This window comes from Brienomyrus brachyistius, chromosome 11, assembly GCF_023856365.1.
Source record: "Brienomyrus brachyistius isolate T26 chromosome 11, BBRACH_0.4, whole genome shotgun sequence".
NCBI classification, from domain to species: Eukaryota; Metazoa; Chordata; class Actinopteri; order Osteoglossiformes; family Mormyridae; genus Brienomyrus; species Brienomyrus brachyistius.
Window position 1 is genome coordinate 17,160,513 of NC_064543.1, and position 18,780 is coordinate 17,179,292.

Consider the following 18,780-nt stretch of genomic DNA (forward strand, 5'->3'; position numbering starts at 1 on the left):
GATTCAAACAAAAGCCTGTAGGTGTCTAATTAATTAAGAAGTTAGGGGAAACCACCCATCGCATCTGGGATTCACTGGGCCTTGAAGTCTGTGTGCTCAGGTGGTGCCCAGGCCTGGGATTAATTAGCTTAAGAGTGTGGAAAGCCATTTCAAATGATTCAGCCATTTTATAAAACCCTCAAAACCCTTCCATTTAAAGGCAAATTGTGTATCTGGCATTGGATCCATCTAACACCTGCTGGCAGCTATCCGAGCTTAAATGGTTAAAAAGGAAAGAAGAGCACATGATGTGTGTGTGTGTCTGTGTGTATGTGAGAGTATGTCTGTGTGTTGTATCACGATAACTTCTGGCACGAGAACACGAGTCGAGCCACTTTCCTGGCTACAGGAAGCATCTAGCTGTACAAATTGGTAAATTATGAGCTTTGAAAGTGATTTTCAATTAAAGCATCGATGCCTCAAAACAGCAATATAAAATATTCACAGGGTCAATTCTCAGCAAAGAAACTTCAGTGGCATTCGAGGGTGATGATTAACCACATTCCAGCCTCACATTCACTAAGAAGCAGAATACAAACCATGATCAGCTCAACATTTCGTCATCACCCATTTGAAACGTGTGCTTTCCAGTGGGTAATAAAAATAATCTGCAGTTTCAAAACATTCTCACTATATAATTTTAGGATATAAATCATAGGGAAGAGTTAAAACTATAAATTCAATCACTATCAACATGTCGGTTACACAGGAATCATTTTCTTTTTGCCAATAAAGACAACATTTTTCAATAAAAGTATCTATTTTATTTGTATTTTGGAGACATACAACACCAAGTCAAATATACCATACCAAAAGCATTCAACAGCACAATACTTCATAAATAGGTCTGAAAGACACATACAATTTCTCAGAGACAGTAAAAATGAAAAAGGTTTAAAGTAGTATATAAGACAGGTGAGAAAATGACAAGCCATACCCTGGTCCCCTTAATCAAAACATGAGTCAGCATTACTCAGGATTTGCAGTCAGTCCACAGAGTCACACGGACCGTGGAACTAGTTACACCTGAGGCCCAGGCAGGTTGAATCACGTGGCTGCCTTACATTTAGTCTAATTGGTTCACCTGAGTAGCTTGAGCCATGTGTAGCTGAATAAAGGACAAAGGAGTCAATCAAGGCACACTGATGTCATACAAGCAGTTTTACAGTGAGGAAATTCAAGGTGGAACTAGTGTTTTTTATTCCAGCATACATTAACTTTCCCCTGCAACTGATGTTCAATGCACGGCTTTCAAGAGTGGAAAAGGAGGTAGAGATGGCCTTGTTCAGTGCAACTGTAGCAGCGGGTGTATTACCAAGGAACACCTCTCCTTTTCATTGTCAGTACGACTCTCCAGGACCATAGTAAGCTCATTCTAGGCTGAGGCTAAGGGTTTTCTATCGAAAAATGGGGGCCATCTTAGTTTGGTGTTCCCAGACAGGCATGCTACTTGAAGGAGGCTCGGACCCTTCTTCCTTTCAGAGGCTGAGGGGGTCTATAGTTGTTCACCATGCGCTGGCGATCCTCCTCCTCGCCACTGAAATGCAGCATCCGGAACTTTCCCATCTGTATGGTGGGAGTGATGAGAGAGACACATAAACCAGGGCCATGAAACATTTTTAGCCAACAGATAATTCTCAACTACCTTTCAGTGTTGCGGAGCAGGACTAGGAACTGTGCTCATTTCCAGGTGGTCATGGATTCAAAACCTGCTGGCCAGCAGTGATCAGATCCCCGTTTTGCCACTGTGCAAGGTCCTTAAACAAAACTGTTCCAGGGTCACTGGCTGACACTCCCAAACATCTATCCTATGTATGTTACTTTGGATAAGTGTCAGATAAATAAGTAAATTCAATTCTCAGAAATGCTTTATTGATTCTGGGGGTTGATGACAAGACATCCACCAACATGAAACACTTAGCTTTTTTACATATTTAGCAGACAAATTTAAGAAACATGGAGAGATAGTTCCTGGAGCAACTCAAGGTTAAGTGCCTTGCTCAAGGGCCCAACACTGAAATCACTCTGCCCAAACTGGGACTTGAACTGATGACCTTCTGATCCCAGCCACAATGTCAAACTGCTGAGCCACAAACCGCCTCCGGAAAAGCACATGAACACTCCCTTCAAAGCCAAGGTATTCATGACAAAACAAGGAGCGAGACACAGGGATGGCTCATGAGGATTCTCCTTAGCGCAAAACCTCTCCCGTGAGATTAGACAAACAAAACAGATCCATTTACATTTGGCCTAACTGAGACCTCAAAGTTGGCAGGTTATATTAAAGGGGTATAACTTCCCAGAGGACTTAAACAATGCTAATAAAAGACTGAAATGTCATCACTGTGTTTAGTACATTGTGGTCTAATGACTTGGAGGGATTCAGAGTAGATGCAACCTATAGCTCTATATCTCAAATATTATATACGTTGTTCTACAAGAGTACCAAGCAAGAATCAGTTTGCAAGCCCGTCTAAAAAAAAACAAGGAACATTTTTAGATCCCCTTAGACGTGCACGTATTGTGAAAGCCTTTTAGTCTGTATTGAATATAATCAGTTAGTGAAATAACCGGATTTACACAGTGAACGTGGTATCCTACGACATTCGGATTAAAATGTATTCTGTGTCATTTAATTAAATGTAATTTGAATATTCTCTTAAGTGTATTGGTATTCATGTTTACATCCCATAAATGCATGAGCCTCTTCTAAAATTACATTTGAGCAAGATACAGTCATAGCACTCTGCCTGCACTCACGAAAGTGTCTCAATAGACTCAGGGCTGTTCAGGAACATTTAAAAAACAACACAGAAAGATCTCAGAAAAGGTCTTTGTAATATTTATGGCTAAATACAGTATTTACACCCTTATTCCTGAGGGAAGTCTGCTAATTATAAACAATTACTATTAAATTAAATGCTTCACACTTAGACATGTTACAGTTTTGGTAATTTGTCCTCCATTATAAACCCACAAGGCTGCAATAAAATCTCAGCTTAAAAAAGAAAAAGTCCAGTGATGTCTGTATTTTCTCCGAGCTTGACAGCTGACATTGAATGTGTAGAACTGGGTTCTCCAACAGGGATCCCATGGCCCCATGAGAGGCAACCGATTCCACCCCCACACAATGTTAAATTGGTACTGTTCTCCCAGCCCACCACCTTCTCAGCAATTTTTATTATGAGAATATGACCCACGGGGAAAAAATAATTGGGGAACCCTGGTGTAGCGTTACAAAGTTACAGTAATTTGCTTTTTTTTCTACAAAACTCACAGCTTAGGGGATACAAAAGCCCAAAAGGAGTTTTTAGAATATTCCAAGACAGAAGCGAGAGCAACTATGGCATTCCGCAGACCAGCCAGCGTTTGACCTGTAATCAACACATGAAGAGAGATCAACCAGCCACACATGAAGCTGGTATCGTACCATCTACAGTGATGTATTACACTGCTGCTAGTTCGATGCGTAGTAAGGTGACAGGAAGGGCAGAGAGCCCAGCATCCCAACAGCACCTTCCCAACATGTAAATCTTCTGAGGCTGGGATGGTAGTCAGGATGACAGTGTTCCTTGCTCACATTTCCATAACCGGTATGGTTCAGATTTGGAAACCACAGAACCCCTGAACCACCCCTGGCCGACCAACCTGTTTCGCAGACACACGGATGGGCTCCTTCAGGACAATCCAGGTGACGCTCTCATGCAGTGGAGGCGTGGTCAGTGAACCAGGATACGTCCAGTAGTTCAGGTTGTTGGGCAGGAGGCACCTGGGGTTGAAGTCCTTGAAGTCTACGGAGCTCCCCTGACATTGGTTAGGGGTGGGGGGCAGGAGGTAACAGACCTGAACTCCTACATAACTCCTTAGGTCACAAAATGCTCAAAGGTGAAGGGAAAAAAACTGGTAAGGCTTTGAGAAGAACCATCTGTAATTATCAGGCAATGAAGGACATCATGCTGGAAGTAGAAGATGCAGTGGCACCAAGGTTCATCCTGAATTTCATACCTTAAATTTGACCATATACAAAGAATCCGTGATGCTGTTCAAAGCCCTGTGTTCATCACCGATCTGCAGGAAACAGACAGACATAATAATTTCACGTTAAAAAAAGACAAGAGAATATAACAGGGCTTATGCAATAATAAATTTACAATAGACATTTTGGAATAACAACGGGCTATACAATCAGCAAAGATTCTAGCACAATCTAATCTTCCATGGAGATAAACTGGGCCAACTCACCTCCAAAAGGATGCCAAGGACAGCCAGGCCATCAGGGGCTGCCACTGCCTCGCCAAATGACTTATACTTGGTAGCATTCCAGTGAACCAGGTGAAGCTATAAATGAAGGAAGCGGAAATCAGGGCGTGGAGTTTGAACGGTGATCCCATTCATACCCGTCTGAACAGCCAAAGACAAACTGGCATGACCTCCAAAGCGTAGCTCCTCTATACAGAACAAAATGGGGGCATGGAAGAGTTGGGGCGACACCCCCACCTCAGATGCAAAGGTCTTCCCGCAGATGGTGTGCTCTGAACCGCAGCTGCCTGTCCCACCCCAGTGGAAATGGAACTGCTTCAGCCTATACACCGACTCCAGGGGGCCCCCCCTGATGACTGCCAGGGCAGAGAAGCCAGCTGTCATTCTTTCTGCCGCGCTGGATATCTCTCCGCAGTACCTTGGCACAGAAAGATCATCCTCCCCCATGCTGGTCTTTTAGAAGGGGGCTGTGAGCAACAGCGGATAATGGCAGAATCATAGTAATGGTTGAAAGCAGTAAAATTAGCCACACATTAAATCCCTACCTCATGTAAATGGTTTCTCATTTTTGCCTAAATTAAGTGCCTCATCAAGGGAAGCACATGATCAATGACGGATCCAGACTCCCGGAACAGCCAGGTTGGTTAAATAATGATGCCTGGTGACTCTCATCTGCCACTGAACCCCAGACTGAGCTTCTGCTCTCTTACAGAAGCATTTACTTAAGTCAAACTTTACCCGATTAAAATTATTCACTATGAAAAGAATCTACTGTCAAGTAATTTACTAAGATTAACTCACATTGCTTTTTGGAGTCAATACCACTGGATATGAAAATGCTTCAGCCGGCTGGTTTGGAAAGTTCCAGTGGGTGCTGTCAGTTACTCAAACATGCAAATAATTTCTAACCAGATGCTTATGGATTACGCAAATTAAATGTAATTTCCGGTGGTTTTAAAATACCTCAAATCTACAAACACTGCAGCACTAATGATGTTTTGCGCCAATTTTAACCTACAAGGCAGTATTTAGTTTTGCGCAAATATTAGCGGTTTCAATAAAAATAAATAGTAGTCTATACAAAGAAGAAAAAAAATAAGGAATATAATATAAAGCAGTACTAGTGTATCAAGCTGACATGTATTTACAAAGACCTTACATATTTCTCTACTGACTGCATTGTGGTCCAAGAACCTCCACCCAGGAAGAATTAAGGCACATATAGATGAGATCAGAATATTCATATTATCTGCGTCAGCCAACACAATGATACTTGGGCGTGTATTATAATTGCTTTGCCTCTGGAAACGTTACCGGCTCTGCCATCTTCATCATCAAACTCAACGACCACAGAGTGGCCGTTGTTGGAGATGCTGAGGGACGTGCAGGTGTCATAGACCAGCGTGATGGGGGGCAAAGTTGGGTCAAACTGTGCCTCGCTCGGGACGATGTCAATGGGAGACTGCCGATTGCCCCGCGCGACGGGGTAGTCTTTATGCCAGGCGGAGGGACCTGGGAAATAAAAGCCTGGTGAATTATTATTTTTTACAGTTCAAAAGTATCGCGCGAAAATGCCCCAAAATAAACTGCGCTGAATGAGTTTACATAGTTGATCTCTCTTGGTGTCTTTGCTCATGTAAGAAATAAAAATAATCTGTTAGCGTTCATCCAACTTGACAACACGTCTAAATGACAACCAACTACCAAGGTGACTGTACATATCTAACAGGGAAGCAAGTAACGCAGATTTAATTATTATAATGAAGACAAAGCAAAACTGTGGCAATATTTCATTACTCTAATCGTTAAATTAGAAAAACAAATACGTCAGAGAACAGTAATATCACTTGACAAATAGACACTTAAACCTCAATAAAACAGGTTCCTTAAATTATAGAGTAGTTGATATGTACTGCAAATATCCCCTTATGAAAAGGGGTTAATCTAGCATTAACTTGAACCCAACTCAGGAACAACTGAGGCTGAAAGATTTAACATAGAAGCTGTTGCGTTAACATTTCAATCTATTAGTCCATAGAGCCGCCCCTCACTCAAAAAAAGAATGTGCAGTGAGATGTTAACCAGTAACTATAATTAAGTAAAAAAAATATAGAAGACTCAAGAGATAAATAAAGACTTATTCCCAAGCACGTCAGTTGAGCGCACCTCCCCCAGCAGCACGCCGATGGACCTACAGCCGATCGCACTCACCGTTTTCCTCGCCGTATCCCCACTGATGACCAGTCATTGCGGAAAATTTGCCCAGTTTAACAAATTAATACACGGGTCCGGTCGGGACTGGAAACGCTGAGTTGTGATGCGGGATCCTAAACAAGCATCAGAACAACTGTGGAATTTCTGGAGTAGTCGGAGGTATTACGGTGGGTTTTTTATAGGTACCGTGAAAGGTGAAGTTCCAGGTAGGTTGGGAAGAGATAAGCACGGCAAAGCTGAAATTGGGTAGTATAGCGATCCCGCGTCTTTAACTCCGCCCCATCCATTACCCTTGGGCCCATCAGCCAGGAAACACCGCATTTATACTGCTATTTGTTACTTATTTTGAGTTTTGTAGACTGATGGCATTTTCGGCTGAAGAAAGGTAGCTTTTGCTATCAGAGAAATTCAAATGTAAAAGTTATTTTAACGTTCTACAAATTAGGCGCGGAAAAAAGTGATAATTAATCCTAAATAGTACAATCAACTGCGGTAATTTATCTACTCTGTTGTAATTAAAAGGACATTTTGTGATTTTATATAACGTCTAATCCAGTCTAATGCAAATGGACTGTACGTTGTAAATGCACCAACACAAACTTATTGTAGTACGAAAATAAGCTACTAATATTAGGCTATGTCTTAAAGGAAGACTTTTATAAAGTTCATAGTGGTGTAAATTAAGGATTCAAGTTTAAGAGGTTAGTGGTTGTTGACGAAAATCTGTTTAGTCCCTGATAAAACTATTATTCATACCCCCCCCCCCCCAAAAAAAAACAGCCTATTACTAACGCACATCTTTCTTCACCACGAATAGCACACATAATCTCCCCAAAAGGTAATGTTAGCTTTAAATCGGATATCTGTGCTTGGCATTTGGTCAAGGTGGTAATACGCGGACAGGTAACTTGGCAAACAACTTGCCGGTAGATTGATCAATGATTATAACTATGACCTACGATTATTTAAAGCTTTATCGAAGCTCTATAATTCTTTAGACATAAAATGTTTACTGAAACATATTTAGTTTTTTTTGGGGGCGTGGGCGGTGTATTTCATGCCATTTCATGTTTAAGTTTTGTACCACATTTTTGGAAAAAAATGTTTTGTCGGTGTATTGAATTTGAAATGGTTGATCGATTTATTTCTTGAAACGCGTGCAGACGATCGGTATATTCCGGTGTTGCCGAATATCCTTCAGTTTAAAACTGCGTATGTGTAGTTGGGAGGTCTCGGTTTCTAGACGAGATACGAGATCTCACATGAATTATAAGCAGTAAATTTGGCCACTGTTGCATTTGCTGCGTATGTTTCATTCCTACCCGAAAGTATGAAAGCTGTCATTCCGCACAGCAATAAATTTGTCGCCAAAGATAACTGAAATTTGTAAATACTTGTAAATACCAACTAATGTCCATAAAGGTCATTTTAATGGAAAGAGTAAAATGCTATAATAGGTCTATCTGCAAATTATTAGTAAGTTTATTTCATATCAGACAACAAAGGTCCACATCAAAAACTACACAAATTATTGGTCACAAACATATGACTTACACTAATCCACCTTGGGAGCTTAAACAATATTCTAAATGCATCATTGTATGCCACCTGAAGCCGTTTCATTTTTGCTTTGCTGTAGCTACACCACAAATGTGCTGTAAACAATGGAGTGCTTTACAGTATGCTTTAAAAAGAGCTATCTTTACATCATCTGTACACATGAAATTTACGCGCCAACATCGCATAGCTTGACCACATAAAGAGTAATTACATTTACAATATCTGTGTGAACTAATTTTAACAATTTATTTGGAACTTCTGATACGAATGTACGGACATTTGCCTGACGTCTGAGTAACATCTAAAAAGCAGACATGTCCTTCTATTCTGCAAGTTATCCTTTTTGGGTCGCAACAATTAGATAAACGGCTATCTTGTTGCATTTTCGACCACGGTCTGCCAGTACACTAGGGGGCAATATGAAACATGTAGCCGATTATTGATGGCGATCGACCATCGAAGAAGAGAAAGACGTTCCGGCTGCGATGCGCGATCACTCCGCCTGCTGGTCAAACTCTGCGTCTCAAATACAGCATTACCTGCTCCAATCGTTTTATGTTGAAACCGCCAGCTCTATCGCCGTAGGAAATCGACTAACATCGCAATCCGCGCCGCAGGCATGGCCGACGGCTCTAAAGGGAAATCAACGAAGGAGCAGAAATATGACAGGCAGCTCAGGTGCTGGGGCCGGGTCTGGGGGTACTGCGCTCGTAAGGATGGCGATGGGCCTGCCCATCCATGCAGGAAACCGGGTACCCGGTAGTTAGAACCGGGACATGCGTGTCACCTATTGTAGGAGTGTTTTATTTACTAAGTGAAAGTAGTTGTTTTTGTATTCGCATTGGAATTTATTCACGTATGTATAAATTGTCCATTGACCATGGTCGTGATGTTTAGAAATTCCGGGAACTATATTAGGTTGTGGAGCGTGTGTTACTGATATAACTGGTAATACATTTATGAGAAGGAGAAGCTTTATTGGCTAACGCACCGGGCTTTGACTGTCGTAGTTGTATTAGTGTAGCATGGTAATGTGGTTGTCATCGTTGGTGAAAGAGGACTTGAGTTTCTGTCAGTTCTGTACGAATCTGCCTTTACGTTTTCGCCTCCAGATTGTGGGGGGATCACGGGCAAGATGCTCTGGAGAATGCACATGTGTGTGTGATCAATGCCACTGCCACGGGAACAGAATTACTCAAGAATTTGGTGCTGCCAGGTAAAACTGTTTTATTTAGCAAAACATCAAATCACCAGATACAGATTAAGATTTCAAAATTTTGCACATGTACCTTTGCTGAAATAGGTACATCTCCAATCATTTTGCATTTTTTCGGTGCAATGTTTTTAGTGCTTGTATTTTCTTTCTTTCTTTCTTTCTTTCTTTCTTTCTTAGGTATTGGTGCATTTACCATTGTAGATGGCCATAAAGCTTCTGGAGAGGATGTGGGAAACAAGTGAGCATTAACATTATATTTTAGATTTTCTTGCAATAAGAATTTTTATACTAATGCCTAAATATTATTGCCATTATATGGCACCATGCATTGGTGTGCTTATTGTATTTCAGGTACAGTATTGTGTCCCCTTGTTGCATTGCACCCAAATAACACACATTTTTCAACTTGCAGCTTTTTTCTAGGTATTGACAGCATCGGGAAGGTGAGTGGTAATTAGTTATTAATACTTCATATCGGCCTTTCAGCACCCCACAGAGAGAGGGATTACTGCTGTCATTTTTCCTTAGAGTCGGGCTCAGGCTGCCACAGAGCTGCTTCAGGAGCTGAACAGCGACGTCTCTGGCAACTTCGTAGAGGAGGTCAGTGGTCTCGTTCCCTCTTGGTCCACTCCATGCTCTAATTTTCCTCTGCTTCTTGTAGACTAATTTGCTATAGGCTGTCATTCTTGGCAGGGCAGCGGTCACCAGCCAGCCCATCTCAAAGACATAAGTCGTGAATTGTGATGCTACCTCCCAACTCTAACCCTAACATTAGCCCCCCCTACCCTCCTGATCAGCATAATATAATGAGGCTTGCTAGATTACTTTCTTGTAAAAGTAGCTCTTTATAAAAAAAGGCTGGAGACCACTAAGAGCACTTCCCCACTGCACCAGGTACCATACTTTTGGTACTTCAAGAAAGATCCAAAAATATGGTACTTCAATGTGTTAGTTTTCCACTGGCGTAAAAACTGGTACCGGCGCTGAATGACATCACAACGTGAGTCAGGGTATTTCGTACTGAATTCGAAAAGTGCCAGTTTATTAGTATATTTATATAGCATATTTTAGAGCTGGACAATATTAATACCAGTTGCACATGCAGTTCTTCCATCGCCAGTCAGCTAGATTGAGATCAGGCTTTTTCATGCCTTCACATTGTATGTATGGCACAGGGGCTTTCAAAGTTTTGCTAAAGCATTTTTAACGTGTCATAGGACAATAAAGCTAACTTTGCAATTTTAATGATTCCTTTTCAAGATTATCTAGTATATGTTTAAAAAATCAGTTTAGTTTACCTCTGCTGCTTTTGCATGGACGCTGCATGCATTCTCCGTGACATTTTCTTCCTTACCATTTAAATCATTCCTAGAGAGATTTGTGAGACATTTATGCTGGACTCCTTTTTTTTCTTTATAATTATACCAATATTTATTTAAACAAAATCACCAAAACAACAAATTTAACTGTCTGTTTAACGTTACTGCTGGTGTGTTGTGCATCTGTGTAATTTTTGCACTGGGAATTGTGCACATTCCACCAGTCATTCTTTCAGTCTGGTCTTTGTGCTGTGAATGATGTGACAAAGATGTACTAATTTGTCTGGTTGTTTGTTTTAGACTCCAGACAAGCTCCTGGACAACGACCCTGAGTTCTTCCACAGATTCAGCTTGGTCATTGGAGTCCAACTAGAGGAGAGGTAAAGCAGCGAAAGCTATTGTTTGATGTAAAAGTATATCTATTCAAAGGTCCAAATGAGGGACGCGTATGTATGGTTTTTATATTTCTATACATGAAATGACGGTACCACAATTTGGGCATTATGATGGATGCAAAATCTGGCTTCCCAAGAGGAACGCATCACTTGGAGATAGTAAATTTAAGCTGACTTGTCAATTGTCTTGTATTTGTCGGTTGGTGCTTTGAATAAATGTGACTTTTAAATATTGCATTGTCTATGCAGCACATGCCTGAGACTGGGTGCGGTGTTGTGGAACGCTGGAGTTCCCTTTCTGGCATGCAGGACATACGGACTCGTAGGGTACATGAGGCTGGCAGTGAGAGAACACACAGGTGAGCATGGATAAGGTAATGTTTGTCAAACTGGTCCTCGGTGACTCCCAAACCATCTACCTTTTATGAGTGGGCAGGGAGCAGTGATGTAGATCAGAGGTAGGCAGCCCTGATCCTGGAGTGCTGGTATCCAGTGGGTTTTCTGTCCTACCTGATGAGTTACTATCTGACTGAAATCAGATGTTGTTCATCAGAGACCGGGTAGGATGGGAAACCTGTTGGGTACCGGCACTCCAGGATCAGGGCTGCGTATCCCTGATGTAGACTATCTGGCAGGGAGGTAAGAAAGAGCAAAAATATGGACTGTCTGGGGGTCTCTGAGGAATCGGCTGAGAAACGCCTGGAAGAGGTGCACTGCAGGCTTCTGATAAGTGCATGGGGGTTCATTCAGATTATTCAGATTACAGCTTTTGTTGTAAGTTAGTGGCTTTGGTGTACTAAGATATGGTGGTTAAGAGGGTGGTGAAAATGCAGCATGTTCAAAACCTGCGAGGGGAATCAGAATCGGAAAACTTCTGTTTTCCCGGAGGAAATTGTTTGCGATTAAAGTTCACACAGTAAAGAACAACACAGAAAGTCAATAATAGACAATATACAGTACCACATACAACAATTTCTGTAAAAAAAATAAATGACATAACATATAGAGATGGTAATAAATAGGTGTGTGAGTATGATGATAAGCTTTATCAAACATATGGATCAGCAGGTCAGATTTTAATTACTGTCCAGCTGTAAAAACGGGCAATAAAAAACTTTGCTTTGGATAGACATGCATATGTAGGTAATGTGCTAACATAGCCAGTAACATATGCGTATTCATGGCCAGCTTACACTCACCTGCAGAGAGCAAGATGGGGGAGATGAAAAGAGAATTTCTCTACGAGGATCAATTGTTATTCTAATTATTATTATCGTCATAAACATTATTATTGATAATAATTATATCATAATAATGTTTTTAGTAGTTTTTTTTGTCCAAGAACAGATATGGGATTGGTTGTGTATTGGAAAAAAAAATGTGGTAAACGATCATAAAACTAACCATCGTGTGAGAAACTATAAAACTTTTGGTCTTGGTTGTGTTTTTGTTTTGCCGAAAGTAATAGTGAAAGGATTGCCTGTCAGAGAGTGTTATATAAAAAGGGTAGGTATAAAAAGCTGGAGCTTAAACTTATACCTTCAGTGTCTGTAGCTCAACAAGTAGCATTAAACTAACAATGGAAAGGGTGCGGGTTCAAATGCCAGGGAGTGCATGCAGATTGTAACTCCTTCCTTTACTATGTGTTGGTTTAGATAAAAACGTCAGATGTTTTCTGAACTCAAAATGTGTTTTTTTTGTATATTTTTTTAATCTTGTTCTCATGTGCCTAATCCAGTTGCTGGTTGTTTCTCCCCCCGGATAGTGATAGAATCGCATCCAGATAATGCGCTGGAAGACCTGAGGCTTGACCAACCGTTTGCAGAGCTGAAGAATCATGTCCAGTCTTACGATCTAGACAATATGGAGAAAAAGGTTGGTTAGTTTTTCTCAGTCATTGTTGTGAGACTAGTAGCTGCTAACTACTCAAAGGGAAAACCATATGTAGAATATCTCATTGTTATATTTATTTTGACGTTCGCCAGCACCGCAGTGAATAGCCAAGTAGATTTACACCTCCAGGGTTGTAGGTTTGAATCCCACCCCAGCTCTGTGTGTGGAGTTTGCACATTGTCCCGGTATTTGCATGGATTTCCTCTGGGTCCTGCACCATGCTCCTGCAGTCGAAAAACATGCAGTTAGGTGAACTGGTATTTTTAATGTTCCCTGGTGTGTGAGTGTATGCCCTGCAATGGGCTGACCCTGCTGTCATTTATGCCAAAGCACTATGCCCTCTGGATAACTGACAGTGGATGCATTTTGAGATTATTAAATGTTTCTTACATTATTGCAAGGTTTTTGTTAGTTTAAGTCTGAAATATTGTCTGTAAGAAATACCTCTCTAAATGTACTAACCTTTTTCCTTTCTTCTTACGTATAGGACCATAGTCATACACCATGGATCATTATTGTTGCCAAGTACCTAGAAAAGTGGTGCAATGAGGTAAAAGCAGAGTTTTTCTTTGGTTTAAATTCGAGTCAGTTTATTTGCCTGCTCATTTTCTTGTGTAGCTTTTGAGTAAAATGTACGTGATGTGCATTTTCATATCGTAGCACAATTTTCAGTTACCGAAGAATTACAAAGAGAAGGAGTCATTCCGAGAGCTCATCCGGAAAGGTAGAAGCCTTAAAATGCTGAGCTTCATAACCTTACTGCGGAGTTTCCCATCCCAGCCCTCAGGGACCCACACACGGTCCATGTTTTTGCTCCCTCCCAGCTCCCTGCCAGATAGTCCACATTTTTTCTCCCTCCCATCTCCCGGTAGCAGAGAACTGGGAGGGAGCAAAAATGTGGACCGAATTTGGGTCCCCAAGGACCGGATTGGGAATCACTGCCTTACTCAGTTAATGTTTTCTTCCCATATCTTACTGCTGTTTCATATTTTCTTCTTCTGCATGCCCAGTGTTGTATTTGATAGGTGTCCTGCTGCCCCTCACGTAACCTGATTACATGTTATTTGTACCACTTCAGGCATTTTGCAGAATGAGAATGGAGTTCCTGAGGATGAGGAGAACTTTGAAGAGGCAATAAAGAATGTCAACACTGCCCTTAACCCAACAATGGTCAGCATCCTTACATTGGCTATAATTCTTTAATCAGATGAGCTTCAACGATGATACCAGGGTTATGATACCTGGTGTCTTAAAAATTGTACTGTAAATCAGAATTTATTCTTGATTGTTATATGGGATGTGATGGTGGTACAGGGCACGTGTATGGAGTTTGCATCGGTCGCCTCTAGGTGGACGGGGTATCTGCATTTTCCTTAGTGTGTGTATCACTTCTCATCCATGATGTACCCTTCTTCATGCTCTCTGAATACTTGGATAGGTTCCAGGCCCCAGGCTCACTGTCACCCTTTACTGAAGCAGTTACTGTAGAAGATGGATGGATGGATGGATGGATGGATGGATGTTTACAGAGTAAATTTCTTGCTGTATGACTGTCTGTGAATTTTTTTCCCTGTTTTTATTTAAATGATGTTCTTGGTGAAGCTTATGTGAGAGATGTTAACCTTTTCAGCTGTCTGTGTAGTCTGTCGACCAGCTGCATGGTACACACCTTGGGAGGAGTTGGAGAAACCCTGGTTTGATGGTGCCAATTTTTTCCCTACACAGATTTCACGTGTGGTACAGGAGATCTTTGATGGACAAGAATGCAAGAACATTACATCTCAGGTAAAGGCGGCCATGTTTACTAGCATTTACTTAATTTGCAACGTTGATACAGTGAGATAAGGCATTGGGGCATTTTTGGATGCACGCTAGTAATTGTTGACTTAAAAGGTCCAGAGCAATTTTATTAAGAAAACCATCTTGGGGCTATTAGACTGTAATGTCAGGTCAAAAACGTGTATCCAGCCATATAAACTAAATTAAAGAGTAAAATTCCATAAACTTAGCTTGTCCTTTGAGATACAGCTCTGTGAAACGCACTAGTCTAACGCTAGTTAGTTTCTTATTGAAGATGTTTCCCACGTGTCACTTTGCCCTGCAGACACCAGCCTTCTGGATAATGGCCCGCGCAGTGAAGGAGTTTGTGGAGAGCGAGGGCGGGGGGAACCTACCTGTGCGCGGCACTATTCCTGACATGATCGCTGACTCTGAGAAGTTCATCAGCCTCCAGAATGTGTAGGGGAACATCTGTGTGTGCGTGCGTGTGTGTGTGTGTGCATGTGCGTGTGTGTTCGTGTGGTATGTATATATTATGTTATGGGGACCAAATGTCTCCATAGTGTGTTGAAAACCTCCTATTCTGACGTTGTGGGGAACAACTCAATTTTATAAAAATTTGTGACTACAATCAAAAAACTAAAAATGCCGAAAGTGTCGTATTTTGTTTTGTTACTTATGGTTAAGGTTCGGGCTGGGTTGGGGTACATGTCATGGTTGTGATTTTGGTTTTTCCCATAGAAATGAATAGATGGTCCCCGCAGAAATATGAATAGAAACGTGTCTGTATGTTACATGACTTTAAATACACACACACACACACACACGAACTACTACACAGTGCGCATGTTAATTAGGAATAAAGACATGCATTTGCCTAAAATGGCATTGACACCAATCTCAGTTTAATACTTTATCTCTATGTGAAATGCACCATTTAATTTCAGTCCAGTATATAGTATTTGGAAACAATATTATGCTGCAGGTAAGAATGTCTGTAATTTGTTATTAGTGATTTTTTTCCCCTTTTCAGTTACAGAGAAAAGGCAATGCAAGATGCTTTGATAGTGGCCAAACATGTAGAGTGTCTCCTACAGTCTGTTGGAAAGGTACATTTCATATGTTTTTTTACCATAGTAGAAGACAGGATTCATTTCAGTTGTTTAACAATCGTGGGGAACATATGAACGTACGGCTTTGCACAGCACGTGGTTATTATTCTTTCCAGTTGCTGCGTTTGATAGTTTTTGTTCTTCCTCTCCCTTCCTCTCATAGCCTCCAGAGAGCATCACTGAGCAAGACATTAAACTCTTCTGTAAGTATATTCTGTGCCAGACATCTTTGAGGGGGAAATGCTGATTCAAGTTATGGAGACAGTTTTGCAAGATATTTAGTCTCCCGTTTGGATTTATTATGACAATTCTTCACACATTTACAGTCGGTGGTTCTAAATAAGCAGACCGAAAACTTTCTGTGATCGAACAAATTTAAGTATTAATACCAACGGTGGGTGGAATTATCCAGCACTGTCAAAGACTGTTTCACCCAGTTGGTTACCTTTATTTAATTTCCAATAATTGGTTTAAACCAGGGGGGCGGCATGGTGGTGCAGTGGTTAGCACTGTCGCCTCACACCTCTGGGACCCGGGTTCGAGTCTCCGCCTGGGTCACATGTGTGTGGAGATTGCATGTTCTCCCCATGTCATTGTGGGGTTTCCTCCGAGTACTCCGGTTTCCCCCCCACAGTCAAAAAACATGCTGAGGCTGATTGGACTTGCTAAATTCCCCGTAGGAGTGCCTGTGTGTGTGAATGAACCAACAAGTTATTGATACTCTGGGATAAACCCATCCAGTATGATTTTTGGAAACCACTGAAGAGTAAATAGTATATTGTGTAGATGTGTGGTATCAGACATTATTTCATGATGCACGTTTCCATTTGCTTAAAGGTAAAAATGCTGCTTTTCTGAGAGTGGTGCACTGCAGATCCCTGGCAGATGAGTACAGCGTGGAATCTTTGAACAAAGACGAGATCAGTAAGCGAAAGGCATACCTTTGGAAGCAGGAGACAGGGGTAGCTTCTGGCTCGAAGTGCTTTGTGTTTAACCAAATCAACAACATTGATTCACACAGCCTCCTGTATGGACAGTCCCGACTGTGAGATGGTTCTCTACCTCATGCTGCGCTCCATTGATCGCTTTCATCAGCAACACTCCCGCTACCCAGGTAACGCTGTTTGAGACAGCCACGTAGATTCTGAGACAAAACAGCTTCCATTGTTTTGAAACAACGTCCTTATGTCCCTTTGAATCGAGTGTTCTGAAGGTTTGTCCTTGTATTCTTATGAATATGACATTGTAGAAAGAAACTCTGTTTCTATCATGCTGCCTTACGTTTATCATGTTGTGGACTGTCCTTGACTTTAGAAGCCACTGAATTCTTAACTTTATTGTACTTATTTTGTGTTCCTCCTTCCCCTCTGTAACTTTGCCGCTCTCTTCCGGGCCTACATGTACAAAATGTCTGGTCAGTATTAATTGATTCAGAACGTGGATGTTTCCTTCCTAGGTGTCTACAATTATCAGGTTGAAGAAGACATTGGCAAATTGAAGCTGTGTGTCAACAGCCTTCTACAGGAATATGGCTTAAATGTAAATGTCAAGGACGATTACATTCATGAATTGTAAGTATCCAAGATCAGAGGATGCAAATTGTTTTATTGATTTTGTGTACAGAAAGCACTTCTTATCTATACAAAACAAATACACTGTCAGAAAAAGAGTACCAATTTGTACCTTTGCTTGTCACTGAAACTGTACCGTCAAGGGTCTGTCAGTTGTACCCTCGCTGTAGGTAAACATACCCTTTAGTCTAAATTAAGGTACAGAAAAGGACTATGGGGAACATCCCCAAGGTAAAAACGACACTAGTGTACCTCCAATGCTACAAAAATATTCCTGAGTCAATTTCTGTATACAACAGTAAAATCCCGTTAGAAAGGACTTCAAGGGGCCTGGCAAAACACTGTTATATGCAAGTCCATTATATCCAAAGTCACTGTATGCCCAGAACACAACTACAGGACACCATTTACTCATGCCACACCCCAGCAGGCACACTTGTGGTATAGATTATTATATTGTACATGTAGTAATCCAACTTTACCTGACCAGATGCGTGATTATTAATAATCCCGACTGCGCTGGATATCACCGGCACGCCACGTGCCTTGTAGGCAGAGCCTGCATGTCCATTATAGCCGAACATAACTATAGCTAAAAGTGACCCTGGCGAACAAATTGTTTGTCTGTTATAAGTGAAATTCTGTTATACGCTAGTCCGCTCTATCCGATGCTTTCTCTGCACGATCTTAAAGGCGCACGGCCGGGACCAGAGTCCACTATAACAGGATTCTACTGAATTACCTTCAACTAGGGTACAGTTGGCAGACCCTTGAGGGTACAGCCCCAGTGACAAGCAAAAGTACAAATTCATACTTTTTTGCTGATGGTGTATACTGAGTCTAGCCAAAATAGAAATAATTTTGATGGCTTCCCTGCATGAGTAACTTAATAATAAGAAACTAAATAGATGAGGCTTAATATTTTTCTGACCATGTCTTACAGCTGTCGCTATGGTGCCAGTGAACCACACACAGTGGCATCCTTTCTGGGAGGTGAGATGGTTTATCTGTTAGTAATGAACATGTTATTGGTCTCATGCACAACTTCCCTTTTAAAGAGAACTTTAGGGGATACATTAAATATAATGAAAATTTCTACTTCAAAGTACTTCTTCTTTTTCTGTTTTAGGATGTGCTGCTCAAGAGGCCATCAAAATGATCACCCACCAGTTTGTACCATTCAACAATACGTTTATCTACAATGCCATGTCCCAGACATCGGCCACTTTCCAGCTGTGAAATAAGATGGTTCTTCATCCTTTGTGTTACTTTATGCTTTAATGTAGACTATTAAATTAAAAATAAACCCCAAATCTTTGTGCATTTTTTTTTTGCCAAGTTTATAATTGTGACTTTAAGCCATTCATAATTCATACTGTCCTTGTTAGTGTATTGAACTGTGGAGTTTGCATATTCTCCTTG

The 18,780-nt window shown here is 41.1% G+C and overlaps 2 protein-coding genes across 4 annotated transcripts; one reads left to right on the plus strand and one right to left on the minus strand.

Moving 5' to 3' along the window:
• Positions 1-791: 791 nt before the first annotated feature.
• On the minus strand, positions 792-6,838 carry ca7 (carbonic anhydrase VII). 3 transcript variants are annotated; one of them, XM_049030774.1, is made up of 8 exons: positions 6,700-6,838; positions 6,511-6,626; positions 5,614-5,811; positions 4,537-4,655; positions 4,282-4,377; positions 4,045-4,107; positions 3,688-3,843; positions 792-1,605 (listed from the first exon to the last, which is right to left on the minus strand). In XM_049030774.1, exons 2-8 carry the CDS (start codon positions 6,545-6,547, stop codon positions 1,486-1,488), a joined length of 789 nt encoding a protein of 262 aa, XP_048886731.1. In that variant the 5' UTR covers positions 6,548-6,626; positions 6,700-6,838; the 3' UTR covers positions 792-1,485. The 3 variants fall into 3 exon arrangements, with proteins under 3 accessions (XP_048886731.1, XP_048886730.1, XP_048886732.1); XM_049030773.1 differs by having other exon boundaries at positions 6,511-6,767; XM_049030775.1 differs by lacking the exon at positions 792-1,605 and adding an exon at positions 2,867-3,413 and having other exon boundaries at positions 6,511-6,772.
• A 1,680-nt stretch (positions 6,839-8,518) lies between these two features.
• On the plus strand, positions 8,519-18,671 carry nae1 (nedd8 activating enzyme E1 subunit 1). The gene is made up of 20 exons (XM_049030756.1): positions 8,519-8,751; positions 9,186-9,289; positions 9,467-9,527; positions 9,702-9,732; positions 9,818-9,889; positions 10,909-10,988; positions 11,253-11,362; positions 12,769-12,878; positions 13,384-13,446; positions 13,557-13,620; positions 13,975-14,066; positions 14,622-14,681; positions 15,001-15,134; positions 15,709-15,784; positions 15,951-15,990; positions 16,625-16,711; positions 16,809-16,901; positions 17,244-17,358; positions 18,302-18,351; positions 18,488-18,671. The coding sequence occupies exons 1-20, from the start codon at positions 8,693-8,695 to the stop codon at positions 18,595-18,597; spliced, it is 1,611 nt and encodes a 536-aa protein (XP_048886713.1). The 5' UTR covers positions 8,519-8,692; the 3' UTR covers positions 18,598-18,671.
• The last annotated feature ends 109 nt before the right edge of the window (positions 18,672-18,780 follow it).

What these genes read in the sequence shown, in the direction of transcription:
- ca7 (XM_049030774.1), bottom strand. Translation starts at nt 6,547, where the DNA reads ATGACTGGTCATCAGTGGGGATACGGCGAGGAAAACG. An exon ending in TCCTTGGCATCCTTTTGGAG is followed by an intron (nt 4,108 to 4,281) that starts GTGAGTTGGCCC and finishes TGTTTCCTGCAG; the next exon opens with ATCGGTGATGAACACAGGGC. An exon ending in TCCGTGTGTCTGCGAAACAG is followed by an intron (nt 1,606 to 3,687) that starts GTTGGTCGGCCA and finishes CCCACCATACAG; the next exon opens with ATGGGAAAGTTCCGGATGCT.
- nae1 (XM_049030756.1), top strand. Translation starts at nt 8,693, where the DNA reads ATGGCCGACGGCTCTAAAGGGAAATCAACGAAGGAGCAGAAATATGAC. An exon ending in CTGGCAACTTCGTAGAGGAG is followed by an intron (nt 9,890 to 10,908) that starts GTCAGTGGTCTC and finishes TGTTTGTTTTAG; the next exon opens with ACTCCAGACAAGCTCCTGGA. An exon ending in GGCAGTGAGAGAACACACAG is followed by an intron (nt 11,363 to 12,768) that starts GTGAGCATGGAT and finishes CCCCCCGGATAG; the next exon opens with TGATAGAATCGCATCCAGAT.